Source organism: Scomber scombrus, chromosome 2 (assembly GCF_963691925.1).
Source record: "Scomber scombrus chromosome 2, fScoSco1.1, whole genome shotgun sequence".
NCBI classification, from domain to species: domain Eukaryota; kingdom Metazoa; phylum Chordata; class Actinopteri; order Scombriformes; family Scombridae; genus Scomber; species Scomber scombrus.
The window spans coordinates 8,888,784-8,907,319 of NC_084971.1; the positions used below are offsets into that span (position 1 = coordinate 8,888,784).

The 18,536-nt window shown below is 42.9% G+C and overlaps 1 protein-coding gene across 1 annotated transcript; it reads right to left on the reverse strand.

The window, feature by feature from the left end:
• Positions 1-1,473: 1,473 nt before the first annotated feature.
• Positions 1,474-18,265, reverse strand: LOC133991921 (meiosis regulator and mRNA stability factor 1). Its single transcript, XM_062430537.1, has 27 exons — positions 18,187-18,265; positions 17,383-17,593; positions 15,075-15,965; positions 14,733-14,895; positions 14,205-14,419; positions 13,926-14,043; positions 13,662-13,831; positions 12,818-13,345; positions 11,893-12,047; positions 11,565-11,726; positions 11,235-11,421; positions 10,880-11,058; positions 10,606-10,686; positions 10,251-10,490; positions 8,871-8,990; positions 8,587-8,765; positions 8,227-8,447; positions 7,941-8,083; positions 7,621-7,754; positions 7,036-7,238; positions 6,563-6,790; positions 5,890-6,126; positions 5,510-5,761; positions 5,222-5,282; positions 4,963-5,067; positions 4,625-4,801; positions 1,474-4,451 (listed from the first exon to the last, which is right to left on the reverse strand). The coding sequence occupies exons 2-27, from the start codon at positions 17,536-17,538 to the stop codon at positions 4,306-4,308; spliced, it is 5,451 nt and encodes a 1,816-aa protein (XP_062286521.1). The 5' UTR covers positions 17,539-17,593; positions 18,187-18,265; the 3' UTR covers positions 1,474-4,305.
• Between the last annotated feature and the right edge of the window lie 271 nt (positions 18,266-18,536).

Sequence of the window (18,536 nt, forward strand, 5' to 3'; positions counted from 1 at the left end):
ACTGACACACACACTACTTGACTTAAACAGCACTGGGAACACTGATTCAAAGCTGGGTCATATTAGGCTTAATGCCAATTAATTTGTCTTCTTTAACAGACAATGAACATAGCTGCAAAGAGGCCAAATCATCTGTGTCATCAAATATAAATCAACAGCTCCTTCCCGTTTAATAAAAATGCACAAACTGTGGTTACAACTTAATGACTGAACTTTTAGGAATATGATACAGTACACTGTTTTGTTTTGATGAGTTATTTTTCCCCAGGTAGTGGACGCTACGGACTCCGTTTGTTTTCAGATCAAGCGAGCGAAGTACGATCATATTAAAACATTAAAGGGCCAGTGCGTAAGATTTAGTGGCATCTAGTGGTGAAGTTACAGACTGCAACCAAATGAATACCCCTTCTCCACCCTCCCCTTCAAAGCTTGTCCAATGGATGTGTGTGTACGGTGGCTGTGAAACTCACAATGTGAAGGGACCCCTCTAGGGTCAGTGCGTGGTTTGTCCATTCTGGGCTACTGTAGAAACATGGCGGTGCAGTCACCCTATGTGGATATAAAGGGCTCATTCTAAAGTAACCAAAACAGTTCTTAATTTCAGGTGATTAAACACTAATTGAATATTACTTCTGCCAAGTCTGTTCCACTAGAGGCCACTAAACTCTACACACTGGTCCTTTAAGACTAAGCTTTCATTCACAGATCACACAGCGCTTATGTGTTTCCAAACCCATCCTGTATAAAAATGTGCATCGGGTTTTTTCAGTTGTGGTGGTTGAAAAGGATGAATCCTCCTAATTTTGTTATTAGGAGGTAATCGGACTGTATAGGATCATGCTAGCAGACTTACATGACTCACCTTTGTAGCAGCGTTTCCACCAGTGATTTAGTTACCTCACAGCTCTTTCATTATTTACTTTTTATTTTATTAAATGGCCACGACTGCTTCCTCATTCCCTGAAGTCACCACTTCACCTGCCATCCTAATGTCATCTCAGTCATCATCAGCTACCGGGTGTTACTGACTGTGATGGTACTGTATGACATCATGTATAGTTATTCTGGATATTACCGATACAAACTTGCATCCTCTGATTTTAGTCTTGCGTTTTTAAATGAGAAAACGGCAGGAAAAAGAATGCAACTCTTGTAAATGCCTTCAATAGACAATGTATGTTTGAGTGTATTTAGGACTTTAGTGACTCCTGTCGAGCAAAGCGTTGCTAGTTTGTCACTTTTACCTTCCCTCTGATAACTTAGCGTTCTGTAGTAGTAGTGAATTTATGAAGGTCCTAATGTTGACTAATGAACAAATATGCAGAAAATAAGCTGAAACTACCTGTACATATATGTTTAAATAAAGAGCATCTTTCAGGAACAGACTGGTTGATTTTGTCTGATATGATCAATCACCCCCCTCCCCCCTACAAAATCAAACATTGAGGCGAGGCAGAAATGATGCTTGTGAAATTTATTAACAGAAATCTTTTCTTTTTGGTCCCTTCAACAATGTTAGACTGTTACAGCAACTTCTGGTACGTGAGGATTTAAAACGATGTGACTGCAGGGTGGGGAGTGGGTGAGTGGGGTTGGGGGTTAATGTACAGTGAGACAGTTGTTAAGCAGCTTAACAAAAACTGATCACAAGGCAGGAGGCAGGAGTTTTAAAGACACTGTAGCCCTGTCTAAAAGATTGAAAATATAGTTTCTAACAGTCGAGTGTTGAACATCTAGTGCAAACAAAATAATTTAGACAAAACAAATAAGACAAAGTGAGGTACAGTACAAAGAATAATTTCACATTATGCATTTCTTAAACCTAAACTATGCAGAAGTGCATATTTTCGACTGGTACAATAGCTTCTCACTGATGTAACCAAAACAAAGAGAAGGCTAAACGGGGGAAGTTAAATTTATTTATCTGAGTTAGATGTCACTGTGATACTCTAAAAAGGAGAGCTGGGGCTTCTTCAAATAGACAAAAAGTAACTCCAAGTAAGTTAAATCTAAACATCTTGTGACCAATTTTAAATCATGAACTATTCTGATCTGCTTATAATTTGATCAAATAGGTTTCCAAAACGTCAGTAAAACATTGCAGGAGACCTGAGCTGCAGCAGCCATAATTAAAAACAGTTTGATTGGCTTTTTGGTGAGTGGTCAAAGTCGGCAGGTGGAATCTCTCAGCTTTAAAAAGGTCAAAAAATCAAGTCTGACACAGAAAACTCATGTAACAACTCTGCTAACACTGACTAAACAGGTAAACACTGAAACTGCACAGAAAACTGATGGAAATGGGCTCTTACCCATTCTTTGAACCTTTCCTCTGAACACAAACAGCAGCAACCCTTTGACTCAGGTGGTGCTAAACGTGACGGGCAGTCAACGTCAATTTGGTGGCAAACTCAACAGCCAGCTGTCCTGTAGACACTTCCGACCGAGGAAAACAGACAAAACCAACACACATCAGCAAGTAAAAACGCTTTAACATGAGATGTGAGGGGCGGGGAGGTACTATACAAATTCCTTTGGCGCCATGGCAAATACAAGCCATTGTAAAAGCCAGGCAGATTCCAGAGAGCCGCAGAGGGTCCTCTATGTGGATGTCAGTCTATTCAGGAGACTGCTCCGCAAACAGCCTACCGCCTCCCAGTCCCTTCTCTTTTCCCTAAAACCGTCGCAACCATTCACCTCGTCATTAAAAATCAAAAACTCAGGGGTGCTTTACCGCTCCCCTTGAACCCATCAACTCAGGCCGTGGGGCCGCTGTCGCAGATGGAGCCGACTAGCAACAAGGTTAACTCAAAAATAAAAAAACCTTGAGAAGGTTCATGCAGCAACTGCGACAGTGACCCCACCTCTAAGACCCCTAAAACATGGTGGAAATAAAAAGACCGATCTTAAAGAATGTCTTGCCATCATCTGATCCTGTCTGCTCCTCCCTGGCTTACACCATGCATAAAACTCATTTATGCACTCCATGCATATTTCACACCACCTACTCGTGTAAACCACACACAGACAAAATACAGCTAAAAGCACACAAATGCACCGGCTGCTGGCTAAAGAGGAACAATGACAGTATACCTTCAGATCCTGCTGCCTAAACACACGCCTGGCCAGAGTGTTAGAGCCACGCTTCCCCTTCAGGCCCTCATTAGCGGCCAAAGACGGACGAGCCAAAATCTTTGCTATAAATTAAGTCGAAATACTACAAGAATAAAAATTCCTGAGAGCAGTGCTAGTCAATCAAAACCTTTCAATCTGTACTTTATCTGTTCAAAGACTGTTGGCTTTCAATAAAGAATGACTATCTGAACAGTTAACACCGGTTTATCTCTTATGTCCAGTCATTGAATTCCCACCAAATACACCACACATTTAGGCCAAACTCTTCCACAGACTACTAAATACTCTGCGTAATATAAAAAAAAACTGAAAAGCTATCCTTAGGTTACTTTACAACAAAAAAAAAGATGAGAATATACCTCAAAGACAAGCTACCTCTTAAGAAATCCATAAAGCTTTAGTCTTAGGACTGAAAGAATGAAACAGCAGCCAGTTTGGCTAACATATCTGGGGCTTCCTACAAAGCTAAATCTCTGATATTTGAAATGAGTTCAAAAATGAATGAATGTAGTAAATAAAATTCTGTCTTTGGGGATACAAGAAGTAAATGTGAAGCTTGCTATATATATCAGATGAACAAAGCATCTCTACAAACAGAGTGAATAACTGAATTTCTTGGACTGAATGTAAATAAACATATTCATCCATTTATCCCAATAATTAGCCCATACTCTACTGTACACACAGCGACAACTAACTCATTTTTAGACTCTACATTGATCGTTTTCTGTGAGGCGAAAAGTGTTCTTTGACACAAAGTGGCTGAAGATGCACTTTCATGGAAATATAATTTAAATTCCCTCGAGATGAAATCAAAAAAAAAGAAGAAAAAAAAAGTTCACAGTGGATGAATTTGGCGAAATAGAGAATTGCAGAAAATCTGCAAAAAGTATATCACAGCTTGGTGACCATCATCAGAGCAACAGACACTGATGGTGGAACAAGAAACAAGGAGAATAAAGACGGCCGATGACATTTAGAAGAAAGCAGAAAAAGAAAGCTAACAGCCTGTTAGGATGTTGAGGGGACAAATCTCAATGCTCTTCTGGGGTCAATTCTTTGTAGTGAGTTTAGTGTAGCCGGTCAACTCTTCTATTTAGAGTTACACTGTGTGTGAACTGGTATGGCTTTGTGTGCCGATGACACTGGATGTGTGCGTGTATGTTGAGAGGATCAGAGGTCTGCTGTGAATGTGAAGTTGGCAGCAAGCTTGATTCTGCTGCGAGTGGCTCTTCTGCTTGGACTGTCCGTGGACAAAGGTGGCTTCATGTCGGGGGGCGGTGGAGGCTTGGCGACTGCCACCACAGGTTCATCATTCTCTGAAAATACACAAGTACAGATTGAGTTTACGCCTCATGAGAGACAAGAAAGGTGCCAACAGGAGTGTGATGTGCTCATTAAAATGTATTTTTGTTCTCTCTTGCTTTGACTGTGACATGTCTTAAACAACGAGACTATTTAACAACATATCTTCCAGCTTCAAATGCAGTACCTGTAGGTGGTTGCGGTGGTGGAGTTTTCTCCTCGAAGTGAATCAGGTCCGCTTGCTGGAGGAGGACGGGGTCCGGGTGCAGCTGGGGTGACGGTAGGCAAGATGGTACAGGACCACACAGCAGGTCCATCGGGGATGTCAGACACAGCAGCTCCGACTCTGCTGCTACGTCGCCACCTGGTAGGTAGAACAGAGAACATGCCCTTTCAGTCAAACATGAAATGAGGAGTTCTACAGATGAATAAATGTAACTGATCTCAGTGGATGATCATTTTGACGTGAATCTCCTCCTACTTTTTAAAAATCTGGACATTTGTCTCATTTCACGGTTTAATTACCTGAACTCTGGGCTCCAGAGTCTACACTGCTTATCGGGCTGTCTCTCGGGCTCTCTGTGTTTTCTCCTGGCTGGGGGCTGTTAGGGACTGAGGAGCTTGCCCTTGCTAAAAACACACATACATGCACAGGTATGTCAGTCTTGGGTCATAATTTCCAGTCTGTGTGTGAAACACATGATTGCACATAAAAGGCGGGCTTAAAATCATTCATGACTAATCAAATCAAACATCCCGTGAGAAAGATGCTCATCAGCTTTACCTTTCATATCGTTCTTCAAAACGATAATCCTCTTGTGACCATGTCCTTTGATCCAGACCACCTGAAGACACACCACATAATCAAAATAAAACAAGATGTGGAAAAAAGACTGAACTGCAAGATCTGATGCAGAGGGATCACGATGCAGTGTGATGTAAATAATAAATAAAAACAGAAAGATTTTAGCACTATTATTAGATTAGCAGGTCTCACACTTAAACCCCAGTGTAATAATCCACCTTCTAGAAGTACTACTTTCAAACTATATCTAGTGAAGTAAATCTCCACCTGTGGAATGGCGCTGAGCAGCTCGTCAGTGCTGGTGTATCCGTAGGAACGTGGCTCGATGCTGCAGCCTGTGAATTTGTTGTAAGCTCCCTGGAACTCGGTCAGGAAGATCTGGTTGTAATGGTAGGTGTGGAGCAGAGCACGCACATACCGCGCAAACTGGTAAAGCCTGGTCAGCCTCACCCAGTCCTCACTGCGACTGCCAGCAGTGTTGCCAAATGTGGCGCTTTCATCGTATTCTTCATGGTACAGCTGTGAAAGTAGAAAGATCAAACAGTCAGAGTAGATGAATGAAATAAAAATGGAGATGCGATTTGACTACACATTTGGAAAAGCACAGAAGGCATGCAGAGGCTCACAGATGATTAACTTCCACTCACCTCCACGAGGTAGGGCAAGCTCTTGAGCAGCTCGCTGAGTGAGAGGAACCCATATTCACATGGGTTGAGAGGGGCTCCGTGGACAGCCAGGTAACGCTGACTCAGCTCTTCCACCTTAAGACCCTTGGTGACCTGATCCTCTTGGGACATGAGCAGTGCAAGTAGCTGTGAAGTCAGCGAACGCAGAGACTTCCTGTTGATCAACAGCACTTCCCGACCTTCTGAGCCATCCACCACCTTGAGATGGAAAGAGAGTGGTGGCTTGTTTGTTAGCAATTAACTAGTCAGTAGTATTGAGTGTAGCAACATGTAAGCAGAGAAGCTTTTAACAGAACAGACTTCTGACAACAAAATGGACAAACTTTATATGAAGGATGCATAGTCCTAAATTGACTAAACCAGATACATTTAGGATCACGTGTAGTTAATTAGTGGCAAAATTTGAATAAATGTTTAAATCAATAAATTAGACAACTAACCCAGATCAACCCGTATATGTATTTTAATGTTACAGCTGTAGATTGGGTCAGAATTTACCTGTAAACATTTATTTGAAGTCATTTCCAATAGCTTGAAGCTCTACAAATGCTATTAAGAGTCAGGAAAAGGGAATCCAAACCAGCTAAAAAAAAAAAAACTTAAAAAAAAAAATCATCATTGAGATATTCTTTACCTTGACAACATGGCAGAGTTTGGCCAGCAGGGCAGGCAGGGAGCTGGCGTCGTAGTCCTGCAGGCGGAGGCCGTAACCAAAGGTCTTGCTGTACTCTGTGAGCAGCTGGTTGACAGGAAGGCTGGAGTTTTTCTGAGCTCGCAGCAGCTTGACCAGCTGAGCTGCCAGAGCCTTGATACGCTCCACCTCTGTCAGAGTCAGCACTTTCTCCTCTCCACACTCCAACACCTGACAAAGGCAGAGGGAACATGAGAGATATCAAATGTGCAGTTCAGGAAGACGGAATTGAAGAGAATAAGATGTCAAAATCTTATAGAATTACATATAAGTATTCAGTTGGGGGAAAAGTTGGGTAGAATTACCCAGGTCTAAACAAAACATAACAAAAGATGTATTCAGCTATTAGTAATTCAATTTGAGTTAGTGAGTCAAGAGAAATAGAAAATTCATGACACATGCTGGGTCCTGCTCACCATTAATACTTCAGGGATCGCCTCAAAGAGCTCCATGAGTTTGGTGAAACCGTAGTAGCTGAGCTTGCACTGACGACCGAAGTGGTGGTGGTAGGTGGGGATGAATTTGCTAAAGGGCATTCTGCAGTGAGGCTGGTGACGGAGTAGGTCCACCACCTCCTTCCCAAACTGCTTGGTGCGCTCCATTTCCTCCACAGTGCGCTCTGTGGGCAAATGAAATGAGACTTCACTGTAAACGGATGAAATGTTTAAACCACAAACTGTGCAATTCTTCATTCCGTATTCAGAGGTTTTCAATTAGTTTCAGAATATGTTTTATTTACACAAATGTGTGCTAGCATCTGTGTTTTAATGCCACCATTTATATCAGTTACAATAACATTTTATTAATCAGTTTCTTCATTACACTCAGCTTGATAATGGACTGCACAGAATGCTGTAACTTCAGCAATCAGATCATCAAGTTAAATTAATAAACTATTTGGAATAAAAATAAATTAACATAGCTACAGAAGACAACGCTCTGGGATGTGACAGATGTTTACAATTCACTTTCACTTCTATAAGAGTGTTTTAATAACGGACCTCTCTTGGGAACGGAGATGATAGTGTCGGTTTCCTGATGTGTGATGGTGATGGTGGTATCAGGGATCTCTGTCAGCAGGTCCATCAGGTCACATACGCCGTAGTCGATTACCCTCCAGTCTCTGGAGAAGCACCTAATGCACATATTGTAAAATAGATTATTGTCAACACGACACTGATACTAAATTGTTGTTGAATCACATGTGTGGCTGAAGCTGCAAACGCTCAGGCATTTATCGGAAGAAAATCATAAAAATCTATGCAAAACACAAAGGCGATGCACCAACATAATTATGCGTCTCAAAGCAATGCTGACTGACCAATGGTATGCCTGCATAAAGTCGTTGATAGCCACTTGTTTGCTGGCTTGAAACTTGAGCAGTTTAAGCAGGTCTTGAGTGAAGCGCTTCACTTGAGCACGGTGGGTCAGGGTCAGTAGGCGCTTGGTACCCATGCCCAAGATCTGTAGGTAAAGAAAACGAAAATTAAAAAATACACAATATGTATGCATAATAAATGACAAACTAACAAAAGTTTAAATTTTCTTTTCTTGACCGATCCTAATTATTTTACAATTTAGCACAGGCACAGTCTCTAAACAGATACCTGCAGGACATGCGGCACAGCCTCCAGCAGCTCCAGCAGCTTGGTGTAGCCGTAGTCAGAGACGCGGCACTGCTTGGCAAAGTGATGGTGGTACGAAGGTATGAATTTGCTGATGGGCATCATGCATGACGGCTGACTCTTCAACAGGTCAATAATCTCTCGGCTGAATTGAATGAGCTGAGGGTTGCCGACCGGACTCTTGCATCGCTGAATCCACGACTCTGCAGGTGTTGAGTGGTAAATATAAGCACTATATTATGTTACTCATGGTGTTGTCAGGAAATAGCAGGTTTGAGATTAAAAAGGTCAACAAATACCCTCAAACGGAACTAAGATTTGTAAATTTGTGATTGTTCCCACCTGAGTTTGGTGCTGGTGGTCTGTTGTGGATCCATTTAATGACTTTGAAGCCATTCTGAGCTGTGACTATTGTGATACTGGGGACACAGGTAATGAGGTGCTCCAGAGGAACACTGTCCTCCAGAGTCTCATTGCCCACCTGCAGCTGGCTGAATTTGTCTTCATAACAGTCTGTAAAACTAAAAATAAACAAACGCACGCTGCATTATTGACTTTATGACGTGAGGAAAACATGCTCTGTTTGAACCAAAATGTGATACGTGAATTAAAGAATGATTTATCACCTGAGTAGTGGAAGGGTTCCTTCATGTGACTGCAGCAGACTGTGGACCTCAGAGGCCAAAGTGCTCAGAGACATCACAACAAATGGAATTTTATACGAGTCGGGGTCAAAGTCAGCCTCACTATAAACAGAAAGGTAAAAACAAGATGGTCAGTCAGGAGTTGACAGTTATCTGAAGTTCAACGCTTCAGAGCAGATAAGAAAATCTTAGCTTAGTAAAGAAAAGTACTCCCAAATGCCTGAAATGCAAGTGGGGTAATTGGCAGGTCAATCTAAGATGCTGAGAGCAACTGCCAAGTGGCCAACAATAGCCGTCTATTAAACTGGTTGACTTCTGGAGTTTGTCAAGAAGGAACAAGCTACTCTTTCATTGCATACTAATACAGTGCCTGTTCAAAATGTGCCTGTTCCTGCGGCCGCTACTTCAAAGCAAAGAAAAAATAATACAGTTGATGTGAAGTGGGGATGAGTTTATACACCAACAACATGAAAGAAACTAACATTCTACTATATACAAATGTTATAAATAATAAGTACCCTAATACTAAATTAATGTTATATTCTCATTTTAAGTAGTCTGAATTAAAATGTGCATCCTAAAATGAAGTGGATCATTCGTATTAGGTCCTTGGTTCGTTCCTATCTTTTGTGCCTTCAATTTGGATTTGAGTATGCATGTTTGTTTGAGCTTTGTGCTTTGTCTGTAGTGGCCCTTCAAAATCGCCATGGTATCAAGAGCATATGAGACAAATGGTTTGGAAATGCCTGTGGAAATATTTTCTTTATTTTACTCACTTAGCAGCAGTCATTGTGTAATGGGCTACGAGTGTTTCCAAGATGGGGATGAACCACTCAACCATGTACCTGAATGCCTCCTGAGTAGCCACTCATTGCTGATATGCTAAACATGGTGCTAATGTTACGCTTTCTGTCTAGACACGGGGTCAGAGTGTACATTCTTGATTAGAAGCTGTTTTCACGGTCTAATTTTCTCTCTTTAGAGCACTTTTCTCTGACTCTTCCCCTCATCTCTGGTCTCTCCCTGACATGCTGGAGTCAGTTGGCATAGCCCTGAAGCTCTGGCCTGCCTATGCACAATGAGGAGCAACTCACTGATTGCTAGTCCATTCAAAGTTTATAAATCCACGTTGTAAAAAACATATTGCCTATCCAAATTGCACCAAATTTGACACTCCCCTTTTCCCCCAGCAATGCACCAACCAAGTGTGGAGTCAATCAAATGAACGGTTCAAGACATACACGAAAGGACATGCATACAGAGAGACAGAGATTCTTTACTTTATATAGAGATTTTAAGTAAATGAGCATTTAATCAGAGTATCATGTATACCATGTGCATTTTATGCAAGATTTTAATTACCTGAAGTCCTGCTGTGCATAGTGTTGTCTGCAGACAGGTTCATGGTAGTCCAGCTCCTCAAAGACCACAGGGCTACCACTCGTTGAAGAGGAGCCCTCCTGCGATTGGGAAGATCCCAGTGGACTCTGACGGATTTGGCTGCTGGGCAGAAGGCACACAAGCCTGGAACCTCCCTGCTCCCGAACTGCCACTATGTCTGGTAACCTGTACAGGTCGCCCACCACAAGCTTACGGGAATACCTGGGGAGGGAAGAAAAACAAAAGAACATATAAGTTTAGATGTTATATTCCAAGTACAAAATATCAGTAAATCTACTCATGTTTGAATTCTATGTGCTTTAACAAAGTTACTTACTTTTTCTCATAGATCTCAGTGAACTTGAATAGAGGAAGACAATTGGCAGGGGCTTCCTGAAGAATGCTGATGATCTCTGAGCTGCATAATGACAAAGGTGAAATTTCTCTTATAGAGAATAAAGGAATCGAAGAATCGGACCGATAAGCAGAATCAATTAAAGGCATTGTTATTTAAAAAATTAATATATCTGAAAATTGCACTAAGTTAAAACAAGCTATGACTATCATATTTAATAAGCCTTCAACACAACGTAAACTAAGTACGATGGTACCTGAGCATGGCAAGTGATTTGCAGCTGCCGCCGGTGATCAGTGACACCTGAATGCGCTTGCCTCCAATCTTGTAACGGTGCAGCCCACTGACAGCACTGATGGCCTGCTGTAAAGACAACATCTGGATTGTGGCTTTCAGCTGATAGTCAGTGTGGGGGCTAAGCTCCACAGCTTTCACCTAGACAAAACAAGTCATACCACATTGTAGAAGCAGGGGTTATTCCTATTGCAAACATGAAATTATTATTAAAAACTTTGTTCTTTTGGAATCAGATGCCAAACCAACAAGAGTATACAAGCTTATGTTATCTACACATTTATCACTGCAGTATTGCCACTGCTGTAAGGCCTTACCCGGCCGTATCGGGAGAAGGTGTCATGCAGTGTCTGTTGAAGATCCTTGCGGGACATTCTGTAGTCCAGGTTGGCCACCTGGACTTCTGCACCCTCTGAGAACGGCTCAGGAGTACCTTCAGGGCGAGGGCTACGAGGAGCGGTAAGCAGGGGTGACGAGCGGCTGGACAGGCAAGGTGACGCACTCCTTTTGTCAGAAAAACAGAGGACACATTTAAATTAACCAACATTACATAAAATGAAGGTCTTGAGCAGTTATGTCATGCATTAGCAGTGTCCCACGCTCTCAGCCAATTCAGTCAAACATGTAAACAAAACCACATATGTCACCTGGAGGACCAAGAGCCTTGGGACAGGACGAGGGGACTGAAGCTCCTGTGCAGATTCAACTTGCTGAAGGCTGAGGGTGTGCTGATCTGGAACTCTGCTGAACTCCGGTCTCCTTGCTCTACAGGAGACTCAGTGGCACTGCGAGGATTGGAGCCCTCTCTTCTACAAAAAAAGGAAGAACAAGAATAGAATAAAAATGAAGCACTTGCACACCCTAAAATAAAAATACAAAGATACAAAAAAATAACATGTTGCCATTGACTAGAGTTTTGACCATGTCATCAGATCAAATTGTTCTCAGTCTAATGTCCCCACTCCCTGTGTTTACCTCCTTCTGTATATGGATTCTCCAGTGAGGCCGGGCTTGGTCACCTGCTCCAGGGATCCTGTCTCACCATTACTGTGGGGCGAAGAGGAAGCTGGACGCCCTTTATTAAGGTACTGGAAGTCCATTTTGGGCTTGCCCTCCACACTGCCCAGCTCCTGGACCAGATAGAGTCAGCAGATGTTAATAGATATTGACTGGATGGGTACTGTTAGTGTGCATCTATGTTCTGTATATGGGTTGTGTTAATTTGTTAGTGGATATGAAAACAAGCTCAGTGGAAAAAGTTCCTTTAAAAAAGGGCATAAACTTAAGTTCTGAGATTTAGCTAAGGATGTGCATTTAAAATCAAGTATTTGATGTTGAATTGACTATACAGACAGGTTTTAAATGCCCATCCATAGTTTGAGTCTACTGATACAGAAATCTGTTTGTGTCATTCGCCCACTAATGACTGTTTGGTTACAATGAAGCAAGAAGAAGACAAGCCAGAACAGTCCTTCCAGCCACCAGAGGTCAGGTTTTCTCATAGTGGCGAATTGCAGGGACCAAGTTCAGCGACAAAAAGCAGCATGGAGCACACATGAGCAAAACACAGAAACTGTCACACGAAGCAGTATATCAGCACTGATATACTTGACAAGGCTGTTAGGGGGGGGAGCACAAAAGCTACTGGCCATTCATGCATTAATATAATAAATGACCAGCCAACATGCAGGACAAGAGGGGAGACACAAAGCACGAACTACTGATACATGCTAGCACAGGCTGACAAATGACGCTTAGCAAGCAGCTACAAACTGTTAGTCAAGGCGGCAATTAGAAGGAGGGGGGGGAGAAAAGCTGTTGTGATTTACAAAGCAGCCCAGACAAAGACAGAGGGGCAAATGGAGGTTAAGGGGAAGCAGGCACTGGCGAGTCTGCTGACCTGATGGGGCTTGGCTGGAGCACCACCGGGAGGCCCACTGCACCCCCTCTTGGGGCTGTAGGGCCTTTCAGGCACTGGGCCAGGGGTGTAGCATGGACGGGTTGCTCGCCGTGGCCTCCTGGGTGACCTGGGCTTCTCCAGGGGCAGAAAAGAGGAGGATATCGATAGGGGTGGGGCGAACACTGAATCCTGGGTTTGAAAGGGCTGGGGCAGTGTCTGAGGGTGAGGTGCAGGCAAGTGATGGGGCTGAGACTGAAGCTCAGGGTCAGGACTTTCATCCCATCTGGGCCGCGGGGAGAAGGAGAGGCTGATTCGGCGGCCAAACACATCCTCATTTTCCATTCGCTTGCGGGCACGTGAAGCTGCCTCAGGGCTGCCAAAACGGAGGACTGCTGTGCCCTGGGTCATCCCCAGAACCTTGCCACCACAGTTGTCTGACAGGCGGCGGAGCCTGAGCTTGACAGCATTCCGCAGACTCTTGTCACAGTTGACAGGGAGGTTGTGCACATAGAGGAGGTTGAAACTGGGCTGAGGGAGGGGAGGAAGAAACAGCGCGCCTGTCTGGGTTTGTATAATTTACACTTAAATTAAATGCAGTAGTCCTCCTTTTAGTCGAAAAACTCTTTGGAGGATGCTGTACAGTGATTGAGATCAGATTTTAAACTAATGATCCCTAAAAGAAAAATGGGTCAATAAATAATTGAAAAGATGCTCAGATTCACATTCCAACTGCCCTCCTGGTAAGACCACACTAAAATGAGATACGATCTATACCTGCATCTACTTACCTCAATTAAAACAAGGTGAATCAAGAAAGTACCAATGAAACATTCGTGAAGCCTACCTGTGCTTTGACAAGCATACGGGGCAGATCAGCCGTGATCTCCTGAAAAGCCACGTGGCGGTGGGCGTGCTGCAGCAGGGCTTGAGATGTATGGTTACCATGGACCAGGATTACCTGGAAACCATGGCGATGACGTAGGTCGCTCAACTCGCTTGCAAAGTTCACATCAGCTGTCAACAATAAAAAAAGATAAAAGTGGTTATCACAGAATTGGTATGGTAACAAGGCTGTGATTGATTACTCTGACTCTGAAGCTGAACTCACATGATACTAGAACGACAGTCGCGGGTGCAGTGTGGGTCTCAGCGAAGCGCCGTAAGCTCTGGCGAAGCTTGTCATCTGCAGCATTCTTGGCTGTGGCGTTGATATGTGCAACAGTAACCTGGTGGACCAAAAGAACATTTATGCACTTTGTTAAGTGTTTTAGTCTACTTTTCTATTTTTAGAGCATTGAAGCTCTCCCTTGCCCCTACACAGAGCAGATCACGTTTTTTTTATCCTTACAAACTGACTACTCAATGAAAACATTGCAATTGGTTGTACCTGGCAGTTGTTGAGCTCTTGAATAACAGCTTTGCTCTCCTTGCTGATATCGCAGACGCAAATGAACTCTGCCTCACGGTGGCCCTGGAAAAAACGGCTGCGAATGCGCTCGACCACAGATCCAGCTGAGCGGCCACTGGGCACGCTGCAGTTCTCGATGTCCCAGAAGACGCCCACCGGAGGGATGTTCTCTGGGCCAGCACTCTCTGGAGAACCTGACACAGTTAAACCAACAATCAAACTTATTTGATTCAATTTTTTTTTTTTAATATTTGATTCAATTTTTTGATAGATAGATAGACTTTATTGATCCCAAGCTGGGAAATTACAGTATTGGGAAATTAAACAATCATTCTGAACACAATCAGTGTTCTAACATTTTAACAGATTTCTTTTATTAAGTTATTTCCTTGTGGTTGTAGTATTTGGTAGAACTTACTAACTAAATGCTGTGATGCCTGAAAACACTATTTCAGATATAAAATACCCACATTCAGATTTCATACATGAATTCAAATGTCCACTGACCATACTTCTGGCCAGTCTTGCTGAGGCTGGTCTTTGACATGAGCATCAAACTATCTGAGGAGGTCCCGCAGCCATTGCAAATGGGAATGGGAATAGGAGTAGTCTGGGGAATAGGAACATTGGGCCACGCGTTGACTGACTCTGACACCAGACCATTCATGGGCTGCAAACAGGTACAAATGCATCAAACGGTCAGAGAACAGATAAAACTGACGAAAAACAATACAAAAAGACAGCCCCTGTTGAAACAACTCTGATTATATAGAATATAGTTACCGAAAGTGATGTTCATGGCACATTAATACAAAGAAAGCCACAGTGAATGAGCAGAACTCTACCAACCTTCAACAAGCACTCCTGGCAGTAGTGTGCCCCCCTCACACAAACTGTGCGTTCTACATTTAGGTGCATAGGATTAGAGCAGAAGTGTGCTGAGGTGGTTGTGGTGGTGATGGTGGTAGAGGTGGGGTGTTCACCGAGTGCTGTGCTTCTCTGGGATCTTCTGGCTGAGGGACTGCAGTCCACACCACAGGTGTAGTAGCCAGAAGAGCCCAGGCAGGAGCCATGCAAGGGAGCAGGGAGAGATGAAATAGAGGGGAGAGAGGAAGCCAAAGGGGCTGAGGAGGAAGATATGCTGGGTTGACTGCATGGCAGAGATACAGCTGGGTAGGCATGGAGAAGACCAGAGCAGCAGGGGAGGTAGGGGTGTGATGAAACTGGCTGGGAGGTAGCGACAGAGGAAGGCATTTGTGGTTTGCAACCAAGACCAAGAAAAGGATCGAGAGCTTTGCCTCCACTGCTACAGCTCAAGATATGTTTGTACTGATGAACAGATGAGGCTACAGAGCAAGTCCCAGACCTCCTAATACTGCTGCTACTGCTGGGGGCTTCCATAGAGCCTGGGGCCATGTAGAGTGAGACAACACCAGCAATGCTGCTATTGCTACCAACACTGCCTCCACTGCCTAATAACCCATAGCCTTCTGTGCTGCAATAGTCACACTGAGTGCAAACGCTTACTTTGGGGCTAGCCCCCTTTTGTTGCTGCTGTTGTGTTGGCTGTTGTTGGTGGGAGTCTTGTGGAAGCTGAGGAGGAAGCAAGCAAGGAGGAGGCAAAGGAAGAGGGGCCAGAGAGAAGGGCTGGGATGATTGGGAGGAGGAAGTATGGTGTGGAGGAGGAGGAGGGACATCTTTCAATTCCAGCACGGCCTTTCTGCTTTCCATGTAAGTGTTCTGAAACATGGAAGAAAAAAAAAAGTGGGTTCGATTATAAATTAATCTTGAAAACATGTTTGTATACTTTCATATTACATGCTTTAAACTCCTCTGTGTGTGTGCACCTGTGGATCTCTCCCTCACTGTCTCTGGTAAACCTGCTGTGGAAGGTCTGTGTCTAACAGGCTGCAGGTGAGCCTCTCTGATTGGCTGTGTGTTATATAATGGTGTAGATGGTTCCAGGGAGCTGATGGATTCCAGCCTAAAAGATCAAGCTTTAAAAAGACTGGCCCCAGCTCCTGAAGGCGCTGGGGGAAGCCCAGTGCCTTCAGGAGCATATCAACATGTTCTGAACTACATCTTTGTAAAATATTGTAAACAGTACCTTACAAGTATGAATAGCAGCCACGGTGGGTAGTGCTTTTGTTTCTCTTCACCCGTGTTAGGAGTTTTAGATACAACTTTGTATTTTTGTTGTAAGCAGGGAAATTGAAGATGATTAATGCAGTTCAGTTTTTTGTTGTTGTAGTTGATGTTTTGCCGTTAGCCACCCCGAAATGAAAATGTCCCTAATCCATTGTGTGAAATAAATACTTTTGAGGGCTGTCATCCTTGCTGCTGGTGGTTCTTGAGCACAGAAGAAGTCTCATTTCATCTCATTTTGTTACACCATGCCAGCCAGGTCATAAAACTTCCTAAATCTTTATGCAAACGTCATTAATGTTACATTCAAATGATCTAAATGGTTGTGCAGCAGTTGAATTTTAACAGCACCCTAAATGCAGTCCTGCTTGGGAGCAAGACAAAACAAAGTACCATTTATACCAACAACTACAACATGTGTTTATTTCACATGGATTGTCATTGCTACATCCAAAAGAACTGCACTCTCTCATCCAACAAGTAAAACTTGTTATTTGCTGAATACAGGGTGTGCTATTTCGAGAACTTGCTGTCCCGTTTAGTCATCAGCTGACAGAGACTACAACATCATACCTGAATGACACCTGTACTTGATTTAACCAAGTCGTTATGCAGGTGACCAGGGAGCAGGACCATTAAAAACAATAAAAACATTTCGTAGCTCCCCTGTAAAATACAAGTCAATGAGGTTCAGAGTTGACTTTTTTCCCTACTTTCCTGTTACTTGTAGCTATAGCCACAATGTTTTCTGATCCCCTTCAAAAAAGACTCATGCTTTGTCTCTAGCTGAATTAAATGTTGCAAGAGTTTAAATTCATAAATATTTTATAATTGTTACCTATGAGATGACAAAATATGTAGGATTGATGCACAGAACACAATTTCAGATAAGCCTGAACCATTGTCCTTTTCATCAAGACTTCAGAATAGAAAGTGATAAACATCCTCCACTTTCTCATACATGTCTGACCGTGTGTACAGATATCTAGACTGCAAACATGTAGATACTTACTTCTGTATATATGTGAGGAGGGGCGGCTGTCTCATTGGTGGAGAAGCAATCTTTTAGTTTCCATAGTAGGGTTGAGGACTCTGTTTTGGGGTGACCTAGCCAGGGGAAAGGTCTAGAGCTGCAGATGGATCTCTCCTTTCCCAGTCCTTCCATCATACAACCCGGAGAGGTATTTCACCATACTTTCATCTCTCTTCTCTCTCATTCTTTCCTGTTTGAGGAAACGAAAGCTATAAGTTGATACCAGCTTGTTGCGCTTACGTCACCTATCAGTGTCCAGGTGTTTAAAGTGTCTCATTTCACAACAACGTAACACAGTAAAGTCCTTACTGACTCGTCCATTATATCACAAATGTTTGACTCGGCGCAACTTCATAACGACTGTTAAAAACAAACAAAGGGGTATGTCTGTATACATTACAAACTTGGCAAGTTTGGACTGTTTTTCTGAAGCGAACAACGATTCTATTTTATCGAAGCAAACAATGTACGTTAACTAAAATGACGTTAAGTTAGCTACAAGCTAAGTAGCGTTAATGCAGTTTCTCTCCTTGTATTATCCATTGTGTATGGTGAATTAGCTCGTTAACTAGCCGAGCTGCTACCTGAATGCAGATAATTTAACATTATCGATTTGTTTAGAGCTAAGTTAGCGTTACGTTCAAGCTAACAACAGACACCCTTGGTTAGCTTGTTTAGCATACACATAGCTTCTCGTACATGCTACCCTTCATTGTCTCTCAAGTTAAATCAATATAATTTAGTAATGGCGGTAAATATCTTAAACGGACTAAATGTATCTACCTGAGAAGCCTCGTCTCTCACATCTTCCTCAAACGACTGTTCCCTTCTAACCATCTCCCTGGAAACCCGCACCTTTTTGTAACCTACTTCTGCCACAAAGCCCTCGCAGCTGTCGCAATTGACTACATATGTTATTCCTACTGGATGATAAACAATGGACTATCACGAGGGTTTGGCTGATATTTAAAATGTAGTCACAGACGTAATAGTATAAGTAGACAATAAATTGTTTTTTAAATGATTGACTTTGTGGCCCTGTACACAGAATGCGCAATGCATTTCACTCACTACAGTATATCTGAACAGGCGGTATATTGTTTGTACCTACAATTATGTTTATAATGTAACAT

Coding starts and splice junctions, on each gene's coding strand:
- LOC133991921 (XM_062430537.1), bottom strand. CDS start 17,538: ATGATGGAAGGACTGGGAAAGGAGAGATCCATCTGCAGCTCTAGACCT. Junction 14,044..14,204: donor AAGAGCTCAACAACTGCCAG/GTACAACCAATT, acceptor TTGGTCCACCAG/GTTACTGTTGCACATATCAA. Junction 12,048..12,817: donor CTCCAGCCAAGCCCCATCAG/GTCAGCAGACTC, acceptor TATCTGGTCCAG/GAGCTGGGCAGTGTGGAGGG.